Source organism: Hyaena hyaena, unplaced genomic scaffold (genome assembly GCF_003009895.1).
Source record: "Hyaena hyaena isolate Hyena2069 unplaced genomic scaffold, ASM300989v1 scaffold_302, whole genome shotgun sequence".
Taxonomy (NCBI): domain Eukaryota; kingdom Metazoa; phylum Chordata; class Mammalia; order Carnivora; family Hyaenidae; genus Hyaena; species Hyaena hyaena.
In genome coordinates, this window is record NW_024080936.1 from 1545206 (window position 1) to 1560237 (window position 15032).

At 56.2% G+C, this 15032-nt stretch overlaps 1 protein-coding gene across 1 annotated transcript in view; it reads left to right on the forward strand.

Annotated features, from left to right (window-relative positions):
* Positions 1-15032, forward strand: part of TMPRSS9 (transmembrane serine protease 9) — a 28384-nt gene that overhangs the window by 4755 nt on the left and 8597 nt on the right. The window contains exons 3-13 of the mRNA XM_039248015.1: positions 2447-2514; positions 2623-2798; positions 3670-3711; positions 4753-4866; positions 7069-7240; positions 9574-9848; positions 11792-11928; positions 12541-12853; positions 13017-13188; positions 13661-13932; positions 14482-14618. Of these exons, the coding sequence (XP_039103946.1) occupies positions 2447-2514; positions 2623-2798; positions 3670-3711; positions 4753-4866; positions 7069-7240; positions 9574-9848; positions 11792-11928; positions 12541-12853; positions 13017-13188; positions 13661-13932; positions 14482-14618 (1878 nt within the window). The remainder of the gene's footprint in view (positions 1-2446; positions 2515-2622; positions 2799-3669; positions 3712-4752; positions 4867-7068; positions 7241-9573; positions 9849-11791; positions 11929-12540; positions 12854-13016; positions 13189-13660; positions 13933-14481; positions 14619-15032) is intronic.

The following is a 15032-nucleotide window of genomic DNA, read 5'->3' on the forward strand; positions in this document are numbered from 1 at the left end:
GAAAGCTGTATTCCAGGGGAGAGACCAGAGCCTCACTCACAACTGGTGGGAACATGAAAGAGGACAGCTGCTGCGGACACATTTCCACATGATCTAGCAGTCCTGTTTGTAGGTGTCTGCCCAAGAGAGATGAAAGTTCAGGTCCTCACAGCAAACCCACACCCACGCTCACGGCAGCACGATCCACAAGAGCCAGAAAGTGGAAACACCCAAACGCTCATCAATGGGTGAATGCATAAACATAAGGAGCCCCACACACACACGCTCACGGCTCCTGGCCGCGAGCAGGAGCGAGGCGCCCACACCCGCCGCCCCGCGGACAGACCCTGAACACATGACGCTCAGGGAGGGAACCAGACACTAGAAGCCACATACGATGTGAGTCCACATGTGTGACACGTCCAGAACAGGCTCCTCCACGGGTGGGAAGGGGCTCGTGGGGGCTGGGGGTGGGGGTTGGGTGTGACTGCTAGGGGAGACGGTTACTTTGGGGCTGAGAGAATATTAAAAAATCAGTTGTGGCGATGGTGGCACAACTCTGAATGCACTAAAGCCTTCCCATTGTCCACTTTTAAAGGATAAGTTGAGGTGGGCGAATTATATCTCAACTAAAGAAAATGTGTTAAATTTCATTGTAAGAGAGCAGGAGGGTCACTAGGTAAGAATTCAGGTTTTGAGAAGAGCAGCCTACCTGTGGCCTGGAGGCTGTGTGAGAAGACATGGGAAGAACAGGGGCAGCGATGCGTCCCCACCATCCAGACCAGGGGTGAGCACATTTCTCCTCTAGTCAAACAGGCAAGACCTATGGCTTTTGGGGCCAGACACTCTGGCCCAACTACCAAACTTGGCCTGAGGCAGCTGGAGAGGTGCCACAGAGGATAGGTGAATTAGTGGGTGTGGCGGTGTGCCAGTAAAACTTTATTTGGCAACACCAACAAACATTTCATACAATCTTCATGTACTGTGAAATATTTCTCTTTTGATTTTTTCTGACCATTTAAAAATGTAAAAATCATTTTTACTTTGTGAACTGTATAAAAACAGGTGATGACTTGACTTTGGCCCGTGGGTGTTAGCTTGCTGATCTCAGTCCCACGCCCTAAAGCTCTGTCCAGAAGCACAACACAAGCCTCGTGCATGATTTAAATTTTTCTAGCTGTTGAGGAAAAGAAAATACCTGGTGTGTGTTTTACACTCACATCTCAATGTGGTTACTAAATCTTCATCAGAAATACTTGAGCCTTGTGTAGATTCCATAAATTTACATACCGAAGTTGCCTCAAATGTACCTAAGAGTTTTCTGGTAACTGTGCAGAGTATCTGTTTTAAACTCTTAAGTGTGAATTTACTAAAATGTAAAAGCCAGTCTCTCTGTAGCACCAGCCACGTGTCAGATGCTCAGTAGCCACGTGTGACCCGTGGCTGCCGTGTGGGACAGGGCAGGTCAGAACATTTCCCAGGTTTGTGTGCTGTCCTGTGGGCCAGTGCAGGTTGAATGTGGGCAAGGGGGACGTGGACTCGGAGAGTGGACAAAAGAGAAGCAGGTTAAAGGGAGCTTTAGGAGGGAGACGTGCGTGTCCTGTGCGTCAGGAGCAGGCACAGTGCGGCCTCAGGACACTGACCGTGGACAGAGACGCCGTTAGCAACTCCACCGAGAGAGTGGGGAGCCGGGGACATCTGGTGGCCCCAGATGCAGGTCACGTGCCGGGCCAGGGGACTCTCCGGATCCCAGCCTTGGTGCTGCTGGGGTCAGCACCTGGAGTAACACCCAGCCCAGTCCCAGGACGAGGGCCCTTCAGTGTGAAACCAGAGAGAGTGGATCGTGGCCACCGTAACAGTACACGAAGGATAAGCAAGTTCCTAATAGCATCTGTTTACACAAAGCAGAGTTTATTTTAATGTAAAAATTCATGTAAAATATAATTAATCATTTTTAAAGTAAATAGTCGGGGGTATTTAGCATATTCACAAAACTGTGCAACCATCACCTCTGTCTAGTTCCAGAACATTCCATCACCCCAGAGCAACCCTATCCCCATTAGCTGTCCCTCCCCAGCCTCCCATACCCGTGAAGCCCTTTCTTGTCTGTGGGTGTGTCTGCTCTGGATGTTTCAAATATGTGGAATCACACTCTTGCATCTGGTTCCTGCTCTGAGCGTTGTGTGTTGAGGGGCTGTCCCCTGGGCAGCTTGTGTCCACGCCTCACTCCTGTCCGTGCAGATGGGCCCATTTATCCATCCATCTGCTGATGGGGCAGTACTTTTGTCCGAATAACTTCCAAGTGCCCTTTCCCTGTCCTGCACACGGCTCTGTGCCTGCCATGTGGACTGAGTGTAAGAGGAGGCGCATTCCGTGCCCTCTCCAACTCCTCATGTTCACAGCGGGTCCCCATGGGACGGCCGCCCAGCCTGGGCCTCAGCGCATGCTGCTGTGGTTTCTGTTGCAGTTTGTAAGCAGCTTTCGGGAGACAGAACTGGAGGCCAGCTGTGTGGGCTGCACCGTGCTAAGTTACAGGTGGGTCAGGGCCCCCTTTCAGGCAAAGGAACCCAGTGGACACCCAAGAGGTTCCAGAAGATTCCAGCAGGAGCCCTCCCTCCCAAACGGCTTCTCTCCTCCCTGCAGGGATGGGAATTCCAGCGTCTTTGTGCATTTCCGGCTGCACTTCCTGCTGCAAGCCTTGCAGTCACTGAGCCTGGGCCTGGAGGAGGAGCTGTTGCAGCAGGGACTGAGAGCGAGGCTGCAGGGGCGCGGCATCCCCCTTGCTGCCCACGGCACCATCATGTCGGCTCAGCTCACAGGCAAGTAGGCTGTTAGGCCCCAGAAGACATCAGGAGGAGGCTGTGGGAGAGGCGGCAGCTGAACGTTGCGTTAAACTTTAGGTTTCCAACAGCTGCTCCCTCCCCTGAAAAAAAACATACTGCACATTGCTTAACCCTCAATGGTAGACACCAGGTGATGGCAACCTGCCAGTGGCCAGAGTGTAACTTTTTTTGTCTTTGCAGCCCATTGGGTCTCTGTTGAGGCCACTCAACTCTGCTGTTGTCCCATGAGAGTAAAAGACAATTCATAAACAAACGGGCTCAGCTGTGTGTTGATAAAACTTTGTTTGGATGATCAAATGATGGGCCGCATTTGGCCCGCAGCCATTTTTTGCCAACCCTGGTATAGAAATAAGAGTAAATGCCATGCCCTAAAATCTGATGATACAGATTCTGTATCATGAACCAAAAACGTCCCATAAAATCTGATGGTGCAGTGCATCATGGTCAGAGAGCCAGAGATGAGTTCAGTCTGTCATCAGGTTAAAGGTTGCTTGCCTTGACCTTGTCCAGTCTCTACTGGACGTTTATGGTCCTTGCCCACCAACCCTGACATGCTGATTGAGTCTCGGGAACCTCAGTATGAGTGCTGATTGAACTCTTCCTTGGTCTCGTGCCTCCACAGTCCACTGTGGAGACCACCTGCCCCATGTGGCTCTTGAGCGCTCATCGTGCAGCCAGTGAGACCGAGCAACAGAATGTTTCATTCGATTTCATCTTAATTGATTTAAGTTGGAATTTAAGTGGTTCCCGTGGTAGACCGTGCAGCTCTCTGCTTTGCAACCCGATGTTTTCAGAGAACTACAGAACTCACTGGATGAACTCCTATCTCTTGTCCGTTTCACTGCAGGAAGCCAGAAAGGGCTATTGACAGAAAGAGACCTAAAATCAGGTATGTCTTCCCCTCTCCCACGGAGCTCCCTGCCCTCTGCAGAGCTTCCAGAGTCGCCTAGAGAGGTTCTCCAAGGCTTCCTTCAGTACACAGAGGGCTCCCTCCAATGCGGGGAAGGCTAGTTGTGCGCACGGCCCCCTCTGGGGTCCAGCAGGCATGGACTTACTGTCCTGTGTGAGCACAGGATGCAAAGATGAGATGCTGAAGTGCACATGGCAAACATGAGTAAGAGAAAACATTACTGATGTTTTTTGAAAAGTGGTACAAATCTGTTGTCAAAAGACAAAACACAAACAAACGGTTTGGGAAAAGAAAAAAGAATGAGTACCACGTGGAATCCTCAGGTGGGGGCGATCCTGGCCCCTCGGGATGCTGGGTATCCAGGGACATCTGGTTGTCAGGAGCGGGTGGGGCCAGGAGTGCTGCTCAGTCCCCACAGTGCCCAGGACACCCTCGCCGAGAACAGTCGGGCCACACGTGCGTACTGGACACTTAAGATGGTTAACGTAGTAAACTTTACGTTATATATGCTTTACCACAACTTGAAAAATTCAATTTTTTTAAAATACATTTTTCAATTTTTTATTTATATTAGAGAGAGCAAAAGACAGAGCGTGAGCAGGGGAGGGGCAGAGAGAGAGGGAGACCCAGAATTGAAGCAGCTCCAGGCTCTGAGCTAGCTGTCCACACAGAGCCTGATGCGGGGCTTGAACCCACAAACTGTGATCATGACCTGAGCTGAAGTCGATGCTTAACTGACGAGCCACCCAGGTGCCCCGAAAAGTTCAATTTCACCTGTGTCCTACTTAAAAAAATGTGGAAGCAGACATGGTGGGCTGCATTTCTGTTAGATGGCCCTGGCCTCTGTGTGACTGACGTCCTCATGTCCTGTCTCTGTACTGGTTCTGAGAAAATTATTTCTGAAACATTTGGGGCTCTGAAACATTCTGAAACTCTGAAGGCTCTGAGTGGCAAGCAGAATCTTGCTGCGGTCGGGAGTTGTGGCGGGGGGTCAGGAACTTGGTTCTTTTCTGCCCTCAGGTCACTGCCCAGGGAACACCTTTTCATGCCGCAACGGCCAGTGTGTGACCAAAGTGAACCCGGAGTGTGATGACAGAGTGGACTGCTCCGACAGATCTGATGAGGCCCACTGTGGTCAGTCCCTTGCCTGGCCAGTCTCTGGGCCGTGTCCCCTCTCCAGGGTCAGCTGCCGGCCCGCTGTCTGGCCCAGTGCGCACATTATACATGGCACCGGGCTTGGCATCACAGGAGCTGGGCAGAGGAAGGGAGGGGGCGTGCGTGAGAGTGGCTGACGAGATGGGTCCTGCCGAAGTGTGGTAAGCCTCAGATGCCAGGGGCTGGCACTCTGTCCTCTGTGCACTGGGATTCGAGCAAGGGGACCTTACAGTTGAGGTGCTGTAAGAGGAGCCAACGTTTTCTAGCAACATTAGCCCAGGCAGCAGGGTAAGAATGTGGGAAGGAAGAGAGAAAACCAGTCACTCACAGTGGGTGTGATCGGCTATGTGAATGAATCCATAAATTGACTAACCCGAAAATGAGAAAGTTCGACAGTGAGGGGACAGTAAGAGAAACATTGACCCGTGCAAGAGCGATCCTTTGCTTTATGCAAGTAACCACGGGTTAGAAGATAAAACGCAAACAAAACCCACATGTGATCAGTGGCAACAAAGAGTAAACGTGTCAAGCCTGTAATGTTACATAGAAGTATAATAAAACTTCACTGGGCGTAAAAGGGGACCAAATAAGCCGAGACGTGGCGACCCGTGAAAAGATGGATGTGTAAGAATTTTGAAACTTGCAAAATCTACGATGGAGGAGACACTGGTGGTGTGTGGAACCTGGATGTGGAGGAGGATCTGTGGGGGCTGACTGAAATTGGCAGCTGTGGTCAGGGGTCCCCAAAGCTCCCCTCAGGGTCAGTGACTCACTGGAAGGACTCACGGAGCTCAGAAAGGTGTCTTGGGCAAGGTTCAGCTCCTTCCTGTGAAAAGGTCATGAGAGGAAAATGCGTGCGGGGCAGAGTGGGGGCGAGCTCCCCGCTGCCCCGCTGCGCAGCATGGCCGCAAGGACAGCGCTGGCCTGACTGTCCCAGCTCGTGAACACACGGTTTCTAACCGTGGCAGCTCACCGAGGCTTGGTGTCCTGGGCCACATGGGCAGGTAGCACCGGCACGGCTCACTTTAGGTAGGAGAGTCCCAGGGCTGCTGATAACAGTGGCCTGGACAACAGGGACGGTCCCTGTCAATCCAGGGGCTGGAAGCCAAGGCAAGGTAGTGGGGAGGTTTGGTTCTTTCCGAGCTGGCGGTGGAGAATCTGCCTCCTGCTCCTCTCCTGGCTTCTGGGGCTTGTTGGACGGCTAGCACTGCTCAGCTGCTAGAAGTGTCACCCAGATCTCTGCTGTCATGTCCACACGGCATTCTCCCTGTGCGCGTGCTTTGTCCAAATCTCCCCTTTTATGTACACACCGGTCATTGGATTTAGTGCCCTCACTAGTGACTTCAGCTTAATGTGATCATCTGTGAAGACCCTGTTTCCAGATAAATCACATTCACAGGTCCTGGGAGTTAAAACTTGGTCTTTTCGGGGGACACAACTCAGCCCAAAAAACTTAGTTTCCAGCCCCTCTAGAGGTCAGGGTGATACCACATAGCCTAAGGTCACCATGAACTTTTTGGATGACCCAACTCCCCAGGTAGATCAAGCTGCTCTTAAGCAACAGTCCAAGAGCTTAGAGGTTTCCTCCCGGGAGGCGGTCAAGGGCAGCAGTACTTTCTCTGAAATGTGCAGTGTTTGGACAGCTCTTCTCAGTTCATTGTTTGCTGCCTGACAACCTGAGCTGAAGTGGAGACTCAGGAGGGGCCTGTGGGGGGGGAGGGTGAGGAGGAAAATGCCCTCCAGGCAGCTAGAAACATGAGGAAGGGAGGGGGCGACCCTTTGCTTTATGAGTCAGCACAGCACGCCCATAAATCCAGTCAAAAATGTGGAGTTCCCACCTGGACCTCGCCCTTGGCCATGGGCCCCATGACGCTTGTAACATGGCAAAGTGAAGGTTGCTCAAAGGCCACCTGTGCTCGAGGCAGAGAAAGGGCCCCAGCAGATACATTCTCTGCCACTGCCTGGTGTGTGCAGCTGTGGGCGTTTGACCTGTGGGGCAGCTGGAGATGGGGTGCGGGAGGGCCGGGGGGACCCCAAAGTCACCAAAGCCAAGGACAAGGGACCTAGAGCTTGTCCTTGAACCAGAGGGTGGTGGGGATGAGAGGTTCTGCGCAGATGTGGGGGGAGCCCGGTCACGGCCCTGCCTCCTGAGCACCCTGGTGGGTGACCTGTGTCTTGCAGACTGTGGCCTGCAGCCTGGCTGGAAGGCAGCCGGCCGGATCGTGGGCGGCATGGAAGCGTCCCCGGGGGAGTTCCCGTGGCAAGTCAGCCTTCGCGAAAACAAGGAGCATTTCTGTGGGGCTGCCGTCGTCGGGGCCAGGTGGCTGGTGTCTGCGGCCCACTGCTTCAGCGGGTGAGCCTGTGCCCCTTGGTCCTGCCTTCCGTCCCACCCGGGGCCCCACCTCTGCTGGGACCCTCACAGCCCCTTGGAGCTCTCTTGTCTCCCCTCCCTCCCCTTCCTTCTTTTTCTCTTTGTCGTTGAATCTGAACGTGTTCTTATTTTTAGATTGTGGTAAAATGTACAAAACATGAATTTACCGCCTTAACCGTCAAAATTCAGTAGTAGCATTGCTCACACTGCTGTGCAGCCGCCCCCACCAACCCTCTCTAGAACTTTCCATGGCCCCAAACTGAGACATTGTCCCCATGGAACATGGACTCCTGCCCCCTGCCCCGGCTCCCACCATCTACTCTCTGTCTCTGTGGACGGGACTCCGCTAGGGACCCCTACGAGTGGGGTCACACAGGACGTGTTCTGTGTCTGACCTCTGTCACTGTACACAGTGTCCTCCAGGTCCTCATGGTGGCAGGTGGCGAGACGTCCTTCCTTCCTGGGGCTGGGTGATACCCCAGCGTATGAATGGACACATCGTGTCTGTCCTTCATCCCTGGAGGGACACTCCAGGTACTTTCATCAACTCTCGGTGGTTCTGAGTCCTGCTGCTGTGGACACAGGTGGACAGTTTGAATCCCCATTTCCAGGTCCTCTGCATATAGACCAGGAGTGGGATTGCTGGGTCATCTGGTAATTGTGCGTTTCAACCTTTTGAGGAAGCGCCGCACAGTTTTCCAACCCCACTGGTCACGTGGACACTCTGGTGTCCCCACATGTTCCCCAGCACATGTCTTCTTCTGCTGTTTTGATCTGAGCCACCGCAGTGGCTGTGACGTGCCGTCCGACCATGCCTGTGACCGGCGCTCCCTGATGGCGCGTGATATGGAGTGCCTCTCAGGGCTTGTTGCCCAGCTGTGTGTCGTCTTTAGAGAAATGTGTGTTTGAACCCTTTGCCTGTTATTGAACCAGATTGTTGCTTGTTGTTGAGAATGGTCAGAATCTTCAACAAACCAGAGTGGCCAGGCAGAATGGAGCTGTTCAAAGGTGGGAGAAGGTTCTAGAAACCTCTGTGCCAGGCATTGCTGTTTGGTTGCTGCAGTCTGCAGAGACCTGGCGGGGAGGGCAGGGCAGTCTGGACAGACGGCTCAGTACCCCGCGGGCAGCCTGCTGTCAGCCTCAGGAGCTGCCAGCCTGGGGGATGGATGCCAGGACAGTCACAGCTCAGGACAGCAGGGGTGGCGATGTTCCCATCCGTTTTGTGCTCCCGTATTTTATCACAGGATTAGTTAAACAGATAGAAAAGACAAGAAAACGGTACAACAGACAGCCGTTCGCTCTCACTTGATTTCAGCATGTGGTAGCCATCGCTCCTGCTGTGCTTTTACCCCACACCCGGCTATGTGTCTTTTCCTGCCAAGCCATTCAGCATTCTCCCCTCTGAGTGCGATGCGTCCCCCCGACTCTGCTGCACGTCTGTACGAACGAGGAACACTTGCCCACAATACTGTCACACTGCCGCATGCTGGCATCCAGCGCCAGTCCTCATCCCCTCCCCCACTCATCCCGAGGGTCTGTCAAAGCTGTCTTTGTGTTTTCGTTCTTATTCCAAGAAAATGTATATATAATGTAAGCCTTACCATTTGAACCATTTTTAAGGCAGTAAGAGTTTTGGCCTTGAGCCTAGCAGAATGGTTCTGTAAAGGTACAGAGAGCGGGCAGGGGAGGGGAGGTTGGGCTTTGTGAGACAGAGCCGAGCCTTGTCCCTGCTTCTGCGGGGAAGCGTGTTGTTCCACTGACCTGGTACAGGCCCCACGAGGAACACCCGCCACAGGGAGAGGAGAGCGAGGCACTCTTGGGGGGGGCAAAGTGTAAGGGGTCACCCAGAACAGTCATTATGACAAGTAATACCATCTTCCTGTCATGTTGCAAAAATATTTAAAAATGCAAACCCCAAAATCCACACTGAACGGAATATCCAGTTCAGAAACGCAGACCAGCTCTGACCGGGGCGGGGCTCAGGGAGGGCGCGGGGGGGGGTGTCAGATCCTGTGTTCGTCGTGGGTTCAGCATTCATTTGGACGTGGCACGAAGATGCGGTTTATCCCAAGGCCTGTGGGCTTTGACCCCCAGCCCCCCCACCCCAACATTCTGCACCCAGGTCTGTCTTCGGGTTGAATGTTGAAAATTGGCACTGAACGGGTTCTTCTGCATCCATTTCCGTTTTCGACAGTGTTCCATGATGACGGAGTTTCAGGGTGCACCCTGCTCCCAGGACGGGTGCCCCCCTCGCCGCCCCCCGCTGCGTGTCCGCGCTGGGTGGGCCCCGGAGCTGTGGCTTCTCTGCCCCACAGATTCCAAGACCCGACGGAGTGGGTGGCCTACGCGGGCACCACCCACCTCAGCGGCGCGGAGGCCAGCACGGTGCGCATGCGCGTGGCCCGCATCGCCCTGCACCCCCTGTACAACCCGGACACGGCCGACTTCGACGTGGCGGTGCTGGAGCTGGACGGCCCCCTGGCCTTCGGCAGGCACGTCCAGCCCGTGTGCCTGCCCGCCGCCTCGCATGTCTTCCCGCCGCGCAGGAAGTGCCTCATCTCCGGCTGGGGCTACCTCAAGGAGGACTTCTGTAAGTCGTCCGCCCTCCTCCTCCCGCAGCTGGGGTCCTGTCGGCCTGTGCGTGCCGGGGGGGGGTGGGGGGGGGTGGGGGTGTGCCCCAGATGGATGCTCCGGATGGTTGTGTGTCATCGCGTAGGTGCCCTGCAGTTTCAGCTCAGGCCAGAAATGGAGGTCCTTCCGGTGGTGGATTTACTGCCACGTTTTGTGCATTTTTGTGCTCTTAACGCACAAAACGTGTGATCTTAGGTGGGTGATTGCTAAGATGCCCCTGGTGCAGAGACGGTGCACCGGCCCGTGTCCCGAGCGGGCAGGCTGGGGTTTTGAGCTGATTTCTGGGCTAGCTTCTGGGCCTAAACTCAGCGAGGTGCGTGTGCAGAGAAGCACACACGCTGTAAGTCTCGTGCTGATCCCTTGAGGACACTTGAGAACAGAGGCTCCTAGGAATCTGCTCTCTGCCGCCCGCCCCCCACAAGCCGTGCTTCATAGACGCTGAGTCAGGGTTTGTGGCGACTTTAGGGAACAGAACTGTCTCCGAGGAGGGGTGAGAATCCACCGTAATCTGATGGTAGAAAGTGCTGGACGGAAACCCACAGGATGTTGCAGAGAAAAGGAATTGGGGTTGGGGCGGCTTCAGGAAGGACCTGAAAGTGATGCCTCAGCCCCCACCCAGAGGGTGAGCTAAAGCATTCGGACAGGACGTTGTCCCCACAGGGAGTTCCCATCATTGTGGGAAGTCCTATTGGATGGCGCTGACCTAGAACATTCTAGAGCAAACTGTTCAACACAGTAGCACTGGCCACAGGCCGGCTCAGTGGCCGTGCATGGAAGTGGGGGAGCCCTAGGGACCAGCCACAGCTGACCTCCCTGGCAGGGCCACAGCCTGTGGTTTGGGGTTTCTCAGCTCTGTGCCTGCCTGATACGAAAGAAAAGAAAAATCCTATATGATTTTTACACCTTCTAAAGAGGAAAAGGGTATTTTCCACACAGACCAAATTAGGAGGGAAGATGGAGAGGAATAAACCCAATCCATAAACACGTCAGCCTTCCCCGTTCGCCGACCACAGGTCCAGGGACGGGGCAGGAGGCAGAGCAGACAGCCTCCCCACCGGCGGCTCCCAGACGAGCACTGTCAGAAGCGCTTCCCTTGGGGGGTGCGGGATGTGCCCTATGTTTGTGTCACCTGCTGTGGGAGCCAGCAGTTCCTGCAAGGTGGCCATGGCCGTGTGGCTGGGAAACTGAGTTTTTACGTTTTATTGCATCTTAACGCATTTAGTTCTACATTTAAATAGTCACACGTAGCCAGTGGCTGCTGGCCTGGACAGCACGGCCCTGGAAGGACGTAGGTGGTGAGGATGATGGGGTGGTGAGTGCAGCAGAGGGTGAGGCTGGGTGGGGAGGGGGCTGCAGGCTTTGATCGGGTAGCCAGGAGGGGCTTCTCGAGGAAGGGGCGAAGGAGGGAGGCAAGCAGATTCAGCGTTCCAGGCAGCTGGGACAGGATGCATAAAGGCCCTGGGGTCGGCGGTCCAGGCTTGGACTTTTAACTTGAGCGGGGGGCTCACCCTGGGGGATTTGAGGAGAAGGGCAACAATCTGTAGCGAAGGCGGTCCTGGCTGCAGGCTAAGAAAAGACTTCGGCAGAGCAGGGCAGGACGAACAGCGGGAGCAGGTAAGGGGAGGCTCAGGGCCGAGCAGCTTTTAGGAGGGAAATGAGGAAGGAGCCCAGTCCTGGATGGCAGCTTTGATGCCTCTTTGCTGTCTGGGCCAAGAAGGTTATCGGTGGCCATTTGCAGAGTATGTTCTCTGCCGGTTTATGAGCTGGCTGCCGTAGCACGTCCCCCTCCGGCTGGGGACACCGAGGGCCAGAACGGACACGTCCCGCAGCCTCCCGGCTCGGGATGGCTGCCCGTGGCCCAGACATCCTCATCCTGACATGGTCTCTCTCTGTCCTGGGCAGTGGTCAAGCCGGAAATGCTGCAGAAAGCCACCGTGGAGCTGCTGGACCAGGGCCTGTGTGCCAGCCTGTATGGCCACTCGCTCACAGACAGGATGGTGTGTGCCGGCTACCTGGACGGGAAGGTGGATTCCTGCCAGGTGAGCCCCCCAGCTCTCGGGGCCTGGGGACAAGTCTGGAGGCCTCAGACACCGCCCCACCTGCTTGAGGCCCCCAGGTTTCTGCCCTGGGAGGGGGGTGCTCAGTTTCCGGTCTGCCACAAGACTTTCCTGCCTGACTTTTAGCACTGGATCTCCTTTTTCCTTTATGGCTTTGGTCTCATTTCTGAAGCCTGCTGGGTGGGGGAGGGGGAGAGGCCGCTACCTGCACTGGGTGCCACAGCAGCACTGAGGAAATGGTGGCAGAGAGCGTGTGCTTGGGAACGTGAGAGTCCAGGTGAGCTGGGAGTTTTCAGAAAGAAAAGGGTGAGCAGACAGAACCAGGCCCTTCGGGAAACGCAGCCACCAGTGAAAGACCAGGGCATTGCGCTGGGGTTTGAACTGCCAGAGGCTGAACCGAGAGAGACGGTGGAGACCCCACAGCCCAGCTGTCCTGCTGTGTTTTTACAGAGGCTAAAGGTGCAGCCACCAGCGCACTTTGCTCCAGGAGCCCATGGGGAGGGGGGACTCCTCTGAGTCTGTGGCCCTGGGATTAGGAGTGGCTGCAGCCAGGGAGGCCCTGACTCCTCCTGAAGGCGTACCTCTGTCCCCCAGGGTGACTCAGGAGGCCCCCTAGTCTGCGAGGAGCCCTCCGGCAGGTTCTTCCTGGCCGGCATCGTGAGCTGGGGGATAGGTTGTGCAGAAGCCCGGCGCCCCGGTGTCTACGCCCGAGTGACCAGGCTGCGTGACTGGATCCTGGAGGCCATCACCGCAGCGAGCCGGCCTCTGGTCCCCACGACGGCCCCCACCACCGCCAGCACAGCCCGGCCCACCAGTCCTGAGAGCCTGGCGGTCCACACCCCCACCGGGCCCACGTCGGGCCCCAGCGCTGCGCCTCCTGGCTCAGTCACCAGCTCTAAGGCACAAGGTGCTTTCTGGGGGTGCAGGGAGGGCAGGCGTGCGCCCCCGCAGGGTGGGACAGAGTGGTACCGGCGCTGGGTAGCTCCCTGTGGGAAGGAGAGGCGCTGCCTTCCGTCCGAGGCCTGGCTCCCAGCAGTGGACACTGGGCCCTTCTCTCCTGTTCCCCACAGAATGCGGGGCCAGGCCCGCCATGGAGAAGCCCACTCGGATCGTGGGCGGGCTCGGAGCCGCGTCTGGAGAGGTGCCCTGGCAGGTCAGCCTGAAGGAGGGCTCCCGGCACTTCTGCGGCGCCACCGTGGTGGGGGACCGCTGGCTGCTGTCGGCCGCCCACTGCTTCAACCAGTAAGACCCACCCCAGCCCTGAGGCCTGCGCAGCGCCCCCCACCCTCAGTCACCAGATGCCCCCACCCCTCGAAGGGCTGGAGAACAGCTGTCTGTCCAGCTGCGACCAGAGAGGGAACAGGCGGGAGAAATGGGGGTTCTGGGGAGGCATCTCGGGCCCCACCTGGGCTGCAGCTTCTGGGGGGAGGATTCTGCTGGGCTGGTCTCTGGGGGACAAGTGGGGGCGTCTTTCCCTCTGCCCATGGTTAGTCTGTCAGTCACGGGGCACCAGGGGCCGCTTGTGTTCTAGGCAGAGGAGATAAGCCCGCAGGGGCTCCCTGCCTTGTCCGTGGGCCCCCAGCCTGGGACCACTTTTGGGGAACAGCTGTGTGGCCCCTCCACCCTCCTGGTGCCCCTCCCCAGACCCCGGGCCCCGCAGCTCTGCCTGGCGTCCGGGGGGCAGCAGGGTGTCTGAGCGGCCCCTTGTCAGCAGCACGAAGGTGGAGCTGGTGCGGGCCCACCTGGGCACCACGTCCCTCACGGGCGTCGGCGGAAACCCGGTGAAGATGGGGCTGAAGCGGGCAGTGCTGCACCCCCAGTACAACCCCAGCATCCTGGACTTCGACGTGGCCGTGCTGGAGCTGGCCGGGCCCCTGGATTTCAACAAGTATATCCAGCCCGTCTGCCTGCCCCTGGCCATCCAGAAGTTCCCTGTGGGCCGGAAGTGCATGATCTCCGGGTGGGGTAACACACAGGAGGGAAATGGTGAGCTCCCCACCAGGCTCTACGGTCCCACACCTGCAGATCACGCCCCCCCCTTCCCCCAGGATCACGGGCTCTGGCACACGGATGGTGCGGCTGCTTCATAAAGTTTATTGGCGCCTCGCCCACCCGTTCATTTACAGACCGTCTCTGAGGGACTTTCCTGCTACAAGGGCAGAGCTCAGTTGTCCCAACAGACTGTCGGCCCGTAAAGCCATGACTATGTACTCTGTGGCCCTTGGTAGAAAAGTTCGGAGACCCTTGTGCTGTGCCCTTCAGGGACCCCCAAGAGTTAGTACTGCTTTGGAACCTGAGAGAGGTCTCCCTGCAGGTCACCCAGGGCGCCAGGAAATCTGCCTGGGGACCGTGGTGAGATTCTAGGTCACTGAGTGGGGTGTGGCATCTGCCTCCTCCTCACTACGTGACTACGAATCCGTGTGGCTGTGGGTCGTCATCTGTAGGCAGGGAGGTGGGTGCTGCTGCGGTGGGAGCGGATGTGGAACAAGAATCGCTCTGTAAGTGACCTTGTGCGGGGTCTCCTCTCCCTGGCAGCCACCAAGCCTGACATTCTACAGAGAGCGTCTGTGGGCATCATAGACCAGAAGGCGTGCAGTGCGCTCTACAACTTCTCCCTCACGGACAGGATGCTCTGTGCCGGCTTCCTGGAGGGCAAAGTGGACTCCTGCCAGGTGAGCATCCAGAGGGCCGCCTGAAGTGTTCGCAGAGACAGGAGGGAAAGAATTTCCAGTGCAACAGGGTGAGCAGAGGAACCCGAATGCCTTTAAATGTGTGGTTTCGAGAAATTATCGTATTTCCAAGCAGAATATGAGGCTGCGGTTCAAAAGTGTATGGTGGGTGCGTGTGAAAATACAGACACACCGACTGAAAAATGTGCAGCATATGTTCAGTGGGGAAAAAGCTAATCACAAGCTAAGACACATGTGACCGCACTGTCCAGTAGGGTAGCTGGTGAGCAACCAGCGTGTGCGTGATCCATCATCAGGGAGACCTGGCTCCATCACCGTGCTGTGAGAGCCAGAGAAACACACAGGTGGGAAAGTGTATGGACCAGACTTACTTGGAAATTTCAATGCGGGGTGCCT